At 41.7% G+C, this 16,919-nt stretch overlaps 1 protein-coding gene across 1 annotated transcript in view; it reads right to left on the bottom strand.

The window, feature by feature from the left end:
* ARVCF (ARVCF delta catenin family member) overlaps positions 1–16,919 on the bottom strand; it is a 449,379-nt gene that overhangs the window by 133,472 nt on the left and 298,988 nt on the right. Inside the window, 1 exon segment of the mRNA XM_075060041.1 lies at positions 583–741. Coding sequence (XP_074916142.1) covers positions 583–741 — 159 coding nt within the window.

Raw genomic sequence — 16,919 nt, 5'->3', positions numbered from 1 at the left:
GGAGCTGCAGAAACGGGACTCCGGGTGGAGCAGAGGCAGCACGTGGAGCTAAGGTCACTGCTTCCCAGGAGCTGGGTAGGGCCTGCCCCAGCCACCCCCAGGCCACGCCCCCCTCTCCATCACTCACTGTGCTCCCCATACACCCTCCAGCATCTACAGCACCCTGAGGGCCCCCCTCCCCAAGCCACCCCTCTAAGTCATGAATTTTTGTTTACTGCTCATGATCTGTCCATGACTTTTACTAAAAATACCCGTGACTAAAACATATCCTTACTCACGCGCAATTGTGGTGATATTTAAAACAAAAGCTGTGGAAACTGGAAAACTATTTTCTGAGGAACAAAGCAATAGGCAGACTCACACCATTACTGAGGATTGTATATAGTTTGAGACAGAACGAGACATGATTATTGTACTGCTCTATTCTACATGCCACTAATTTTTTTTAAAATTCTGTGTGAGGCTGACGTTTTACCATTTCTCCCCAATGGACCAATATGAAAAAGGAGAGCAAACCTTACCTTTGAAATAACCCTTCTAATGCCCCTAAAATCATACTCAGCATGGTCCAGAAATTCCTACCTTAGTCTCAGTTCTCCTTGTGGTTCCATCTTCTGAAGTCACAATAGACACATGGGAAGTAGGGGTACCCGGGTCTTCCTCAACAGTAACAGTCTCCTCCACCATCTCCTGAGGCTCTTGCATCATTGTTATTGATGTCTGGTTGCTGGGGCTTTGCTCCTAAGAAATAAAAATGGAACATGTTTGTCATTTATACTGTCACTACCTAGAAGGGTGGGTTTGTTTGTTTTTAAACAATATGCAATGTCAGATGCCTGGAAATGTAGATTCAGAAGGGAGGGCTTTACTGACCCAAGAATAACTAGCTGAGGGTAGGCTGGCCTGACTGAATAACCTACCTAAGTGGAGATCATTTGAAAGGACGTCAAGGACTCAGCATTTATTGCCCATTTACAGGAGACTATTTCTTCATATTTACACTTGATTTGCACTTTCCCTACTATGCCCAATGTAGGATGAGTGGAGTATCTGTGCATAAAAAACACCAAAAAACAAACAAACAAAAAAAAACCCACCGTGCTCCACAGTAAACAGGATCATTTCTTTTAGAGCATTTAATCTTATTTAGTATTAGAAACTTATTTCCAACCAATAAAATACACTCTTCAGACCTCAGTAGCAGCGTATAACAAGGCTATAAATAATTTATCAAGGCCTTGTAGTTACTCAGTACGCTAACACATCTTACTTGGTCAAAGTGATGATGATAATTAAGGAAATATGGATAGCCAAAGAATCGCACAACTGAACTGGTGCTAGCAGCAGTGGGAGCTTTTCCCTGCTGAATATCCTACAGTATAGATAAGGCCTAACTGGTTACAATCTCAGTTAAGAGTTATAGTATATACACAACATAGCCAACTAGGGCTGCCAGGCATCTGGTTTTTGACCGGAACACCCAGCCAAAAAGGGACCCTAGCCGCTCCGGTCAGCACCACTGATAAGGCCATTCAAAGCCTGGTCAGCGGTGCAGCAGGACTAAGGCAGACTCCCTGTCTGCCCTGGCTCCACGCAGCTCCCAGAAGTGACTGGCATTTCTCTGCAGCTCTTTGGCATAGGCGCAGCCGTAGGGGCTCCATGTGCTGCCCCCACCCCGAGCGCTAGCTCTCATTGGCTGGGAACAACAGCCAATGGGGAATGGCGGGGACAGCAGCAGCAGCATGCAGACCCACCAGGCTGTGCCTCCACCTAGGAGCCACAGGGACATACTGGTGACTTCAGGAGACTCCCGAGGTAAGTGGGACCCAAAGCCCACACCTTGCACCCTCTCCCGCACCCCAACTCCCTACCCCAGCCCTCATCCCTGACCCCATACCAGATTCCGCATCCCCACACATCCCCCAACCCTTTGCCCCAGCCCAGAACCCCCCCTCACATTCCAAACCCCTCATTTCTGACCCTCCCCCAGAGCCTGGACTCCAACCCCCTCCTGCACTCCAAACCCCTCATCCTCAGCCCCACTCCAGAGCTCACATCCCCACCCAGAGCCCCTCATCCCCTTCAGCACTCCAACCCCTTGCCTCAGTCCAGTAAAAATGAGTGAGTGAGCGAGGGTAGGGGAGAGCGAGCAACAGAGAGAGCGGAGATGGAGTGAGCGGGGACGGGCCAGGGCGTACAGTTTTCTGCAAATCGAAGTTGGTAACCTTGTATAGTCCACTGTTGAACAGAATGAAAATTCTCTACAAAAGGATGGTTCTCTTGAGGAAAGCTACCCGAAGATGATTCTTCTGCCTCCCAAGCAGACATTTCTGTTACTTTTTCATTGTGCAATTTGTGTGTCTCACATAGCAACAGAAATCAGAAGAGATATTCCTGATGGATGAATGAATTTCAGAAGTGTCGCAATACATGAACAATGAAACACTGGTTTACAGCTTGAGAAATAAGACTTGTCCAAAACACTTGCAATCCTTAGCTAGGGCCAGTGGTATAAAACAGTTCCTTTCACTGTACTCCCTAAAGCCAGTGGGCTGTGCACAGTCGTAAGAGTACAGAGCCTAAAGCAGAATTGGGGCCTATGCTTACAAAGGGAAGTCCTACTAGATGTAAGAGGAATCTGATATTCCTTCTACACTTACTTCAATAATAAAATGTTTAAAAAAATAGCAGTGAAGTATTATGCTCTGTGTACAATTAATTGCAATGCCAACTGATCCTGTTAAGAAATGATTGTGGGTAAGTCAAGATCTCTTTTCACTGATTATGGAAATAAAATGATGGGGATGAAACTGTTCTCATGCAGCTGTTAGTTTAATTATGTTACGACTTAAATATCCTGTACCTGTGAGCAGTGTCATCACTAGGAAACTACCGTGTATTGTTTTATAGCATTTTATTTAGGAAATTATATTTCATCCCCATGGTATCTGGCTAGCATCCTAGGTGGTGACATGCCTTCTCTTGAGTCCTGAAGGAGAGACTACTTTCAAATGAACTTTGTGCAGATGAACAGGAGCAAAGCTTTTGAATTCTCTTCTTAGAAACTTCACAGGAGAAAAAAATATTTCATTTAATCCTCACATGATCTGTAACCTTCTTTGAAGCAAGCTGGGAAGGTGCCCTTGTTCAGTTTACTTTATTTACAGCTATATTCTGACATTCCAGATAATACCTGTTATTGCAATTTGGGCTTATATTTTAACTAGTGAATAGTTTTCGTGTCCAGGTAGACATTAACAACAACTAGGATGACCAGACACCAAGTGTGAAAAATTGGGACAGGGTGAAGAGTAATAGGAGCCTATCTAGAAAGAGACCCAAAAATCAGGCCTGTCCCTATAAAATCGGGACATCTGGTCACCCTAATATTAACCCATCACAGACTTCAGTACAGGCATTAAGCTGGAGGGGATCTCTTGACCAAACAGGAAAGAGGGCAAATCATAAAAGGAATATGGACACTGGACCAAATTCACTGGTGGTGTAAGCAGGCCCAACTCCATTTCCCATTGAAATCACAGCATAATTAATACTGCAAAATTTGTCAGCCTAAATATGCTTAAATCCCACAGGAAATCACTCATTTCAGCAGTTTTCAAGCTTTCATTTCTCTGATCACTACTGCCAATGACTTGTGATACATGCTGAATCTTGCAAGTATTCTGCAGTTTAAGAGTCATTTTATGTTTTATCACCATAGACTAAAGGGGAAGCTAAGTCCTGTGGAAAATCTATTCAGAGTTGCATATTCTTCCAGGAAAAACAAAACAATTGGCTTTAATTCCAATCCCTTATAGTGAAGCCATTTTCTCCAACTGACAGAAAAGTTTCACCTCAAGTAGAGGTTCTCTATAATCAGAAGGCAGTTTACACATTGTAATGAACTGAAAATTCAGGACCATCCATTATTCTTCACTGTAAAACAGGATTACACAATATCCAAGTCCATTCAACATAATCCATTGTACTCCCTTCTCTGTAACCTTCCCTGCCAACTTTCAGATGGTATCAAATCCCCATACCTTTTAAAAGTTGAGGATTTTTTGTGCATGCTCTCTCTCTCTCTCGGCTGCATTTTGAGGCCACTGGATTACCTAGTTTCTCTCCTCCTTCCCTAAAGTTTTGGGAGGCAAATCATGTTTTGTGATAAACTTAGGAAAACAGAGAGGCAAAAAGTAGTTTGTCCTTTTTTGTGATATTTTTACTTAAAAATAATAAAATCTCCCTTTGTATCCAGGCTGCCTGTGGGCAAAGAAAAATCTTTAAAGCCTGGCACTTAAACATGAGCGAACTGCAGACTAGAGCACGCTGACTTTAAATGAACACTAGTGCTTGTTTTTATCCTCTGGCTGCTTCTAAAATGATGATCCTGAGAGATGTGATATGGATTTGCATTCCTAATGTAGTCCCCTGCACATCAAAAGATTAAAAGCCTGACTAGTTCAAGGTAGATTTCCCAATGCAGACAGCTACCCAGATCCATGCATTTGCATGGATCTGCCTTCTTACCGCATGAACTATCCAGGGACATGTGAGTGAAAAGGGTGCAATGTCATCCAACCTTCAGTTTCCCGAGTTGAGTTCCAGGAGGTTGCTCTTTGATCTCCAAAAACTTTTTAATGTTCTTGACTCTCAAGTTTTTGGTAAAGTAACAACAATGGGAAAAAAAAATAAATGTTTAGTTTCAATTATGGCTTTTGTGTCTCAATCACAGAACTCAGGACTCAATGCTACTTTCAAAATTCTTCAAAAGGCATCAAATGAATCTCTCTGCATAGATCAAAAAATATCCTGCACACCCCCTTTCTGAACAGGATTCTGCATGAAGCCAATGTTTCAAACATTTAAACAGTTCAGCTCAATTATTTAAGGACTTAGTAAAAACTTGACTTGACGGACACTTTGATATTTGCTAGTCTGTGCAGACTTGTAATGGTTCAAATGTGGTTCCCTCAATGGCTAGTCTTAGTGGTGGTTTCCTATCCTTGTCATGCAGCAGGAGACTCCAGTTTGGACCCACATCCCATTCCTTTGCTCACTTTGCTAAGGTACTCACCAGGCAAACGTGAGCAGCCTGTGAGAGATCATGCTTGGTGTCACTCAGTATAGGACTTCATTTTGGGGATCATGAATAGTTGTCAGGGGATTGTGGCAACCTTACCCTTTCCATATTGTTAAATGAGGGATGGATCCCAATATGGGAAAGTTGAGATTGAGCCATTGCTTTACAGCGATTAAGCAACAGCACAGTCAGTCTCTGAAGAGGGCTCCTATCCAATCCTCGTCAGTCGGAAAGATGTTCAGGATTGTGACAGCTCCAGCAGGAGAGAGATGTTACTCTCTGCCTTGGCTTCCAGAGACCACAACAACATCTCATTTAACCTTTCAAGCATGATGGTCAGACTACAGAAATGTAAGAGCATTTACATAAAATCATGGCAAGAGTTCTCGTGTGATAAATGAACATATTTCCAAGGTGTCACCGAGAGAAGTCACTGAGTGTAATGTATGAGGCATTATATGAGTCATCATATCTCTGGTTCTGTCACAAGAAAATCAGAAGTCAACACTACTTATTTAAAAAGTAGGTCCCAATCCAGTTAGTGAGAAAGCGTATCAATACTGAAGGCTTTTCTCCTTGCTTTTTGTCAGTGGATGAATCACATCCCTGTTTAGCTGTGCTTACATTTCCAGCAGCCTCTAAAAACAAGCCATTGTTAAAAAAAACAATTTATCCCCAGCCTGTAAAAGTTTAGTGCAGTTAGACATTTCAGGCAAGAACTGTAAAATAGTAATTCTTGTTTTGTTAAAAGCAGAGTGATTTGCCATACAGAAATATCTCAGAGAGCCTACTTTGCATTAGAATATTGAAGTCCCTAGAACCATCATCATTTTGATTCCTAGAGTTATCTTTCCATCAAAGTGATTATTACTGATTTATATCTGTTTAATAAAAGAATAAGCTCCCCCAGAAGGATCACACATCCTGCACTGAGACAGAAAAAAGTTATTTTATTTTCTGTTTATGAAACCGTTTAAATTACAGGAGATTACCTCTTCCCACCAAAACAGGCACTCTTCAAAAACATTCAAAGCATGTCCATCTAATAACCCTCCTTCTGTTTAGTGGATTGCAGTGGAGGCTATACTCAGGTCACTGCTTACTACAGGTTACTGTTAGCTAGCAGGTCTGTAGGTTTTATCAAGACAGCAAGGCTATTTACACCAGTGGGACATTTGTCCAAAAAAGCCTAGTGTAGACAAAGTCAAAATGTGTTGATTACTAGAAATCTCGGCATACTTATATCAGATGATATTTCTAATTGAATAAAAATGAGAATAATTCCTGTCTCCTACCTTTTCTCTGACTTTTCTAATGAAACTCTAATCTTTGCAATGGCCTTATATAATAGGACTACTTATATGTGTAAAGTTAAGCGCACAAGTTGATCTTTGCAGGATCAGATGTTCAGGATCAGTCTACTCTTGAACAGATACTTCAGATTAAGGTAGGGAGTGAATTTAAGGTGCAATAGCTATTGCAGAATAACTCCATATGTGACAAGCCTTAACACTGTAAGCTCTTTGGAGCAGGGACTATTATATCTGTATAGTTTCTAGCACAACAGGAATCTATACTTGGTTGGGGCCTGCAGGTCATACTGAATTACTGCTAATAATAAATGGAAACTTTATCTTTTAAGTGCTCATGTTCAGTGCATTCTGCAGTTAAAGCAACTGTCACTTGATGTGGAGCCCAAGCCAAGTTGGGTCCTAGTTAAGGCACTTATTGTGTGATACAGGAGGTCAGGTGATCTAGTGGTCACTTCTGTCCTTCAACTCTATGACATGGGCACACTCAAAAGCCACATCCTCAAGTCAGTCAAGTCTTCACAAAAGAAAAATGTTTCCCCGAGTCAAACAAACAAACACACACACACTCACTTAGCATGTGATGCAATAATGAACCAAGCTGTACACCGCAATGCACTAGCTGTTCTCGGAGCAGTTTCACACTCTCCTTGCCCTTCAGATACAAACATGATAAACAGATGAATAAAGAATGATGACAAAGGCCTTTAAAAGCCAATGTTAAAAACTGGACTTTTCAATGACTGGAAAGTCATTTTGGAAAGAGTTTTCAGCCAAAAACAAAGAACAATTTTGTAACAGACCAGTGCAATTCATGATCTGACCTCTCCACAAGACACCACACCTTTCAGGGAAAGAAAGAAACAAAAAAAATCAAACAGAACAAGAAAAGTAGTAGTAATATTCATCCCTGAAGTGCAGCAAAATACACAGGGCTCTGTTCAGCCATGAGTAACTGCCCATCAACAGGGAAATCTACAATCTCTGCCCAGCAGTCTACAAAGAGGGCTTTTATGCTATTTGAACAATCTGAAGTGTCTCGGTTAATGGAAGACTGGTCAATTGGCCCTCAACTATTTCTAACTGACTGGAATGATGGATGAAGCTAAAGGGGAAGATGGCCCACTGAACTTTTCCACAAAGCTAGAAAACTGCAGGAGACTGTAAACAGTGTTTTAAGAATGGAATTGGGGGGGGGGGGGGGGAAGAGAGGGATTCCAGAGGCACTGCCTCCTTCTTAACCTGCTGGATGACCCAGGTAAATTATAGGCCTGCTGCAAAGTTGTTTCTGGAGGAGAGAAAACAAAAAACCTGAACCCAAGTCAGTAACAAAAATGCCCCATTCATTGCGCTCCACCTCAGTATTTTCCTCTTCCATTCTCCCCTCATTTTTCCATTAGCTGAAGGCTAATGTACTGCACAGCTCTATCATGCAAGCTGGCCCTCTGGATCAGAAAGGGCAATTTGTCACTTTCACAAGAAAGATGTCTTGGTTCTTTATCGTCTTGTCTTGCCACAGCAAAGATTTTTTCAGATCATTTTGGTGCTAACTGAATATGCGGAGGCTTTAAATCCCAGCCATCTTCAAAGCAGGTAATGTTAATCACCCCACTGCATTAAAAGTAATGCTCAATAACTATGATGAATGATGGATGCTCGGTGACCTTCAGAACACTATAATTACTGATAGCCTTTAAATAGGGAAAGGGCTGCATAGCACATGTACTGGAGCAAATGACCTAAACCATCCCAAATCTGTTTTGATGAGCGCTCAGTTTAGACTTGAAATGTTGCATTGGGAACAAAATGAAACATCTATAAAGTAGGTATGATTGTGGTTCATATCTCACTAAGGCTCAGAGAAACTGAAGCTGGTGTATTTATATAGGAAGATCAGACACTGAATCGAAAGAAAAGAAACTAACAGAGGAGCCTTTCCCTTTGTGACTCTGATGCAGAGTCAACTTACTCTGCCAAAAGAACATGAATCTTCTGACCTCTACAGGAAGTAGTATTGGGAGAAGCACTAAATACTTTCCGAGTAGTGCAAAGAAAAAAGGTGTTTCTTTCAGTACGTCTACACAACACACAAATCAATCTGCAGCAGCAAGTTTCAGAGTCTGGATCAACTGACTTGGGCTCATGTTGGGGGGCTCAAAATAGCAGTGTAGACTCATTCAGGGTTGGGCTGGAGCCCAAGCTCAGACTCTCCCCACTCACCAGGTTTTCAAGCCTGGGCTCCAGACCCAGACAACACTTCTATTTTTAGCTCCAAGTAAGCTGACTCAGGCCCTGAGACTTGCTGCAGCGGGGGCCAGGTTTATTTATTTTGCTGTGTAGACATACCCAGAGACAAACCCTTTACAAGAGTAAGTAATTAAATGTTTAAAACAAAACTTGGCACTCTATAGTGCCTTCCACCCATGGAGCTCAGAGGGATTTTCAGACAATGAATTTAGTTCAACATTCCTGAGAGGGAAGAAATTAGGCAGACATTATCCTTACTGTCCTGATGGGGAAACAAAGGCACATCACGCTTTAGTAACTCGCCCAAGGTCAGAAGTCTTGCACAGACCCTAGAATTGAACCTAGGTGTCCTGACTCACTCTTCAGTGCCTTACTCACAAGACCATCCTTTCTTCTTAATGGTCCATCAGCTCAGCTTCAGGAACTAAACTCAATAGAGCGTTTTTTCCGAACACGATTTCTTTTAAAAAGAGGACATAAGACAGACAGATTGCACTCTGGGTAAATCATACTTCTCTTGAAATGCCACTTATGTTGCTATAGCTTAATATTTAAAATCGGGAAAAACTGTCCACTATGAGATCATATTAAATGAATGGGAAAACACTATCTTTCTGTGACAGCATAGCCATAGATAATGCTCTCTTTCTTTTGCACTACTGTAGACCTGTGCTATGAGCAAGCCACATGCTAAATGAATACTACAGGGAGATTTACTAAAAAAATTCAGTAGCTAAACACAATACATGCAAGAATATCTAATATTTGACTAAAACAGCAGTTGTGTACTGAGCTCAACACAACACAGACTCAGACTTGATCTCTTCCTGGGGTTTTCAGATGAACTAGCAGAAGCTAAACTGAGGGAGAGTTTTCCTGGGATAAGGTTATATCACAATCTTCCAATAGAATTTTCTTCTTCTCTACCTGCTGCTTATTTAATGTTGGCATACAGGCTTTTGGGAAGGGCGAGCCCTTTGCGCATCCCTTTTCTTGTCAGACAGACATTTAAGAAACTGTTCTCCTTCTCCCCCTACTCCCTCCCCAGGTTTCGATCAGGAATTAAGATGACACACACATTAGTACATACAAGTCCACAAAACTTACATACATAGGGAGCTCCTGAGGTCTATTATTCAGCTTGACCGATTTTCCTCTTTTTTGGTCACTAACATTTTTTAGCCAATCACTAACATGCGTGCACACACAAAACACCAGCACACTGAGTCATACAGAGCCCAATAGTTACTCTTAGATGACTACCAGTCCAGCTGAAAGCCAAGAGACATAAGCAAGCTAGCAAAGTCAGAGGCTGCTTTTTTACTGTAAACCTTCTGGAAAGAAAAAAAAATAAATAAATATTCCAGCAGAAAGTCCATTTTACCAGGTGAAATGGGAGTTATTGCATTATTGTAACAACCCAACAGACTTCACTGACAATTGTTCATTTTCTTCCTTTGAGGCCAGTTTATCCTGCTGACTTTCATTCACCTTGAAATATATAGTAAACGGTTGACCTTGCAACCCTTATTTATGCCAGCAGACAGTCTTTAGACACACAGGAGAGACTGCTTGAGAAAATAAAGATGGTTCATATAAGGGGAGGGTTGCAAAACTGGACCCCAAACTAGTAACATGGACTGACAACAAAAGAGGAGGCTGAAATGGGGGAACAAATGAACACTCATTTAGAGCCAAATGACAACGTGGGGGGGGGGGGGGGGGAAGGTAACCGAGGCACCAACGGATGCAAAGATAATTAATTATTTAATTACACATACACCTATTCTAAGAGCCTGGGTAACAAACAAGAGGAATTGTAATTGTCCATTTATGAAGCCTGGGGAAGCACACGCCTCCTCTGCTCCCTCACCCCCCACCTCACTGGGACTAACAGCTGAGCCCAGCACCAGGTAGGAGCCACCGGTCAGGGCATGTCCAGCCCTGGGTGAGGCTATAGAGGGCCAGGTGCAAGGGGTGAGGCTCGGTGGTGGTGTCTGGGTGCAGGAGAGTTCTAGATGAAGGGGGTGAGGCTCAGAGGGCTCGGTGGCGGCTTCTAGCTGTGGAGGCGTGAGGCTCAGTGGGGGCATCTAGGTATGGGGGAGTGGGGGAGAGTCCTAGATGTATGGGGTTGGGTAGATGGGGGATGAGTCTGACCCAGCCCTAGACGGGTTTGACCCAGCACCAGTCAGGATGTCCCCAGTCCCCGCTCCCCCCCTGTGATTTACCTCTCTTCTGGCTGCTCTGGGAGCCCAAAACAACGTGCCCATGTGCTGCTGGGGAAAGGCACATGACCACTCTTCCAGCTTCCCTTTGCTTCCCCATCAGACACAGTCATTTTTCTGCAGGAAAGCAAAGAAATCTGCAGCTGACATGAATTCTGCATGCATGCAGTAGCACAGAATCCTCCCAGGAGCAAGTTATGGAGTCACCTGCTTGGCTGCCATTACCATTAATCCATGGCTAATTTCATGGGTACGGCACAGATAATTTACCCAAGATCATACATCAAGCAGAGTTCACTTTATTCCGTTTTGAGCTGTCAGACTGCTGCTCTGTTCTTAAAACAGAATGGCACTTTTTGATCCATTTCTGGAGTCCCTACAGAGTGTATATATTAAATCATCACAGCTCAGGGCAACTGCACCCATTTTCCCCCTCCATGGTCCACCAAGGGCACCCAAAGGTTTCCAGTTTACAGCCACTAATCTCTTGGCCAGAGACCTGCCTCTCACTTCCTCTTGATACGAGATTTGAAGACTGCACTGCTCCCTGGATTACACTGCAGTATCTCTAGCAAGACAGTCAGCCTAAAAAGGTCAGCACCTGTGCTTTGCTTTCTCCCCAAGTGCTACAGCCAGCATATTGCCAGCAGCTACAAGTTACCACACAGATCTTTTTAAGCGAGCACATTTATTCCTCGGATAGAAACACTGAGAACAACCAACATTCCTATACCCAAGCTAACAGCTAACCAGAGGTCACCCATCAGTCCTTTGCGGCCCCAGTAAGTGAAAGTCTTTCCAATCCTTTTGCCAGGCTTGGGGCTCCCTTGAGCTGGAGGGCCTGTCCATTTACTGGATTAAAAAGGAGACCGTGAGTCATTTTAAACTCAGGCTATTTATCCTTCTTTGTCAGCTGACCTCTGGAGAATGGAGTTTGAAGCATACATGCAAGCCTCTCCAGGTGGTTCTTCTCTGGAGATGTTACAACCTGAATTAACTTACCTAGTCTCACCCACACATTTTAGTTCCTGGAGAAGCTACAGCTATCCTGCCCCTTGCAATTACATACAGTCTCTTGCTCACAATGATACATAAACTTAATACAGTAACATCACCCAAATATACTGTAAGAAATTGACATATCTAGCACATAACTTCTGCTAAAATGTTGCTGAACCATGATTCAACTCCACTGATCTCAAGCCAAGCTTTCATTCTTAGGAATCTCATTAACTGGAGACATCTTTAAAAACTGAATGGCGGAGCACCAGTTGGATGAAATGAGGACAGAAATTCAAATCTAAATTACTGTTTCCTTGCTATAGTGGAAGACAAGCAAATGCAACAAGAGATTACAGACTTTACTGACAAGGCATGAGAACAAAATATTTCTCATGTTTATTTTTTGTAGGAAGTTCCCTTCCTTTATAAAAAAAAAGGGGAGTCATTCCATCCATCATGCTGATCAGGAATCCAACCAACAACAGGAGTTGCACAAATATAGTAATCATGCTATTATCTTCTGTCAGTTCCTTGTTATTTTTGGCAGCAGCTACAAAAGGCTTCCCAGTTCTTATTCACAGAAGGGATCTAGACATGTTCTATTTGACCCACACATCAATGGCATTCAATGAGACAAGGCCAAGTGGCCATGGAGTCATTGGAAAGAACTGGCAGATCAATGCTCCCAACAAAAAACCTCACACTCTAGTGCTGTTAAATAAGGCGGCTGGCCTTAGCTGTGTCAGAACAGAAGAAAACAAAACAAGCTTGAGCGTCTGCCATGTGTTTTTGTTTTCACTACTTCATTAACCTTCTTACACTGAGCCCATGGCTGGCATCCGTAGTAACATTACTGATTTATACCATCTACTAAAGCCACTGCTTTTTATTTTGTTTTTAATATGGGACAAGTAATCAAAGCAGAACAGCAATACAGTACTGCAGTCCAGCTTGTTAAATCAGACAGTGGGATAATCACCACCAGATTGGAACAGAGCAGGGAAGAAAGAGGGGGAAAAAAGCAATTATGAGACTACAAGGGAGAGGCCAGAAGAGAATAGGGGTCAGTTAAGAAGCATGAAAGAATGTAAGGAGTCAACATGGGAGCAGGGGGGAGGCGGCGCATGAGAGAATGAAGATGTGGAGATTGAATGCAAGAAGAAAGTGGTGGAAAAAGAGGAAAATCTAATACATCCTTAAAACTTCCATTTTTTCCTTATTTGTTAATGTTCCTTTTGTTATTTTAAATTTATACAACATTGGCCAAACTGCACTTATCAATAGCTTCCCCCCCCCCGACACCCGCCTGCCGCCAAGGTCTCCAAACAATTCAGGTGCTATTCTTTGCTTTACGTATGGTTTGCCTATGTTATTTTTGTGTTTCCAATCATTTGCTAGGAGTGTATCATGTACTGGTGTTCCCAGAGAAGGAAGAGATTAATGACAAGAACCTTGAACAGAAGCCCCGCTTTCAACTTCATGCAACACCAAGAACAAATAGGAAAATAAGAATAAATAAGCATCTCTCAACAAATCAACATCAGCCTTTTTGTCAGTTAGCACCCAAGAAAAGGCAAATAGCCATTTCAGTAAGAAGTAATCACTGATATGTAAATGCTGAAGTCAAGATTTCATACAGTTAAGTAGAGTGGCAAGCTAGAAAATTAAAAGGTAGAGTAAAACAATTTACTCATTGTAAGAGATTTTATCTTTTTGTTAAGAGAGATTGAGGCTTGTATTATTTCCAGACTTTGTCTGAAAATGCATTAAAATGGCACAACGCCCTGTTTATACTTTTAAGTTTGTGTACAGGCACAAAGCATGTACACATGAACCGTGAAACTTGTCTATCTTGTCATGCCAAGGAAGTATTACTGAACTGCACTGAAGTGTGTGTGCACGCGCAGATATGAAAACAACAACAAGGAAAACCATTCTGCTCCTGCACTGGTAGCCAAAAGATGTCTCAGAAGGGGTTGTGGGCACCTTTCCCACTAGGCTCAGGAAGTCATTACCTAGCCTTATGCTATCACGCTCTCTCCAAACCACATCACTTCTTTTCATGACTGCTGGTTTTCCCTCAAAATCCACTTTGTTCTCTTGATCCAGATTCATAAAAACAATTAACGGGATTCTTCTAGAGTGGGACATGACTGAATGCAGCTGTAATGTCCCATATAACTATGCAAATAACTCTCTAAGGAAAGGAAGTGCCGTTTAATACAGTGATTCCAACCTTTTTCAGGAGTAAGACCTCTGGCTGTACCACCCCACTAGGCTTGCAGCACCTCAAATTCCATAGTAGCCCACAGCACAAGCACACAAATCTTAACTGGAAAAAAAGAGACAGCAGTGACTCTCAGTTCAGCACATGGGATCATCATCATTAACAATGGAGGGAGAGGCTGGCCTACCATATCAGGGTTCCACACCGTCTCCCAGCATAACTGGGTCTCTGTATGCACCCCATTCTCCCCGCCCCGCCACACCTCATGCCAGGGTCCTCTGTGTTTCCTCCACACTACCGCTTCCCCCATTCTGTATCTCTGCTTGTACATTCACCTACTCAATCACCCACCTTCTGGGTTCCTCTTTCCCTCACCATCACCACTCCCCACGCTTCATTCTTTTGAGGGTACTAGGTTTGCTCTCTCACTACCAACCACCCACTCCCCCTGCCGCTTCCAGGTCTCTTCTTCCTCCATCACTCTGGCCCCTGCGGGTTCCCCCTCACTCCAATTCTGGGTCTCCATTTCTTCCACCACTCTATTGCTCCTGCTCCAAACAAGCCCTCCCTGTAAGTGTCTTATTTCTCTTACAGACAATATCTCCACGAAGAAAGTTGAGCACATGCCTCTAATGTCTAGGCAGGAGAAGCAAAAAGATTTTTCCGCCTCATGCACCAGGAACTGATTTTGGTGGGAGGTGGGGGAGAGTCAGACTTTTCTATTATTCTGATTTACACCAAAAATCAATAGGCTTATGCCCATCGATGCCTAGAACATCCCTGGAAATTCTGGAATTGATACGATGCAGTGTTCTGCCATCAAGTTGAAAATTAGACCTCACTATCCCCAGCCAAAAAATACTTGGTTCTTTTTTAAATAAATAAAATTTTTAAAAAGTACAGTATGTTTTTATTTAAAAAAAAAAAAAAAAAAATCAGATGATCCAAGTTTCGGCACACAGAGTGGGAACACGTGCAATAAGAATGTTCTCTCTCTTTGCAGAGCTGCTCCTATAAGCAGCTCATAGAAGGAATCGCCAATGTAAATACAAGGCATTCAGTCACATTCTATGCTTTGGAAAGCTACAGCAAGTTCATCAGATTTGAGAGTCTCCTGATCTAAACAAGAAACAGAATTTCACAGACACAGCTCAGTCAGCTTGGATGAGAGAGATCAAGTAGAGAAGAATAAATTTCCAAAGTCAAGATATAATCAACAGTCAACATGCTGAAAGAAAACATTAATACATTTTTGTATTAAGCAGAGACAAATAATGGAGCCTTCTTCACTTCAAACACAAAAGCCTGTTAAAAGGAATGGTTTGCACAAAACTTACAGCACCAATCTGTATCATGTATAACTCCACTTCAATGCCCTTTTATGCAAAATATCTGGAGTTTGCTTCCACATACACATGGGAAACCCAGCCTCTCTCATTTAATTCAATGTTCTCTGTGAACAATGATTCCCACACTTCAGTATTTACAGTGTACCAGTGTTTATCAATTGCCCACAAGCAGAAATCAAATTACTTTTTTCAGAAAAAGTCTAGTTAAAGTTGCCCATTAATAAATTAGCTTGCAGAAAACTGGCAAAGTATTTATTTGCCAAGAGCAAGGAGCATTACAAAGCATAGAGCTCCATTTGGTAAATTAAAAGAAATCGTCCGGATAATCAGATCATTCAATTCTGATCGTAAACCACAATATTGTAACAGATGCTCGGTATATTCTTATAGCAGTGTTTTGGAACTGAAGAATATCAGATAACCTGTTCTATGACCCTGGCAGTAGAAGATGTTACAGCTGTTCTTAATCCTGGCTTTTTAAATCTTGTCGACATAATTCATTGTGCTTTTAGATCCATAATATCTTGCAAAGCTAGTTTGCTGGTTTATAAGCCTGCTCTGCCTATTCACTGGGTCAAAAGATTTTTGCTGACTTTATGTATCAGTTGCAATCATCAGGGACTAATAATTTTCACTGTTAAGGAGTTAGGCTGAAAATACAAAAGTAGAAAAAAATATGTATGCGCCTGAAAGAGACAGTGTAATGTATTCATGCTATCAAAATGTCGCCTAACTATTGAAGATACTTGTAAAACTATATATTCTACTAATGAAAACTGGGGAACTTTAAAAAACAGAAATAGAGGTATATACATCTACAGAACTAAAAAAAAGTTATAGAATACTGCACGACACTTTGTGAACATTCATTCAGGTTCTGAAATCACTGATTCAGTCATGTTCATGCCACCTCATTATTTACCATTCACAAACATCTATGGGCATCGGTTTTTGTTTGCACAACTATTTGGGAGAGCTGTTCTCTCATACAAATACTCATTCACACATAAATGCGTATATTTGTGCATGAATACAAATATTCATTACTCACTATTCTAGTTTGAAAAGTCTCAAACAATCAAGGATCAGAAACAATACCATGTGACCCAGATGACCAATCACACTTTAGAAAATGAATAATCTAAATGAACAGTTGGTTAATATCCAATAAGCTAAAAATTATTTGTCCAAACTATTACACAAATAATTAGTACTAACATTTGCAGAAATCCATTTCAGTTTGCAAGCTATTCGCAAACAGAAAAAGGGCTGTGTTCACAATAAGATTGTTTTTTAAGGAAGTCAATTAGCACACTTGCATTTGTGAAAGTAGAATTAATTATATTGTGAAAATAAGAATGGATTAAAGAAATGTTGTATGTACCTTTAAGCAGAAATAAGAAATGTTGAAATACAGGTGCCAGGAAAAGAAACATTAGGCATAAACAAGGGTGCTAATGGCGAAACATTAACAGA

The sequence above is a fragment of the Chelonoidis abingdonii genome, chromosome 22 (genome assembly GCF_003597395.2).
Source record: "Chelonoidis abingdonii isolate Lonesome George chromosome 22, CheloAbing_2.0, whole genome shotgun sequence".
NCBI classification, from domain to species: domain Eukaryota; kingdom Metazoa; phylum Chordata; order Testudines; family Testudinidae; genus Chelonoidis; species Chelonoidis abingdonii.
The sequence above is the reverse complement of the archived record's forward strand: the minus strand, read 5'-3'. Positions and strand labels throughout refer to the sequence as shown.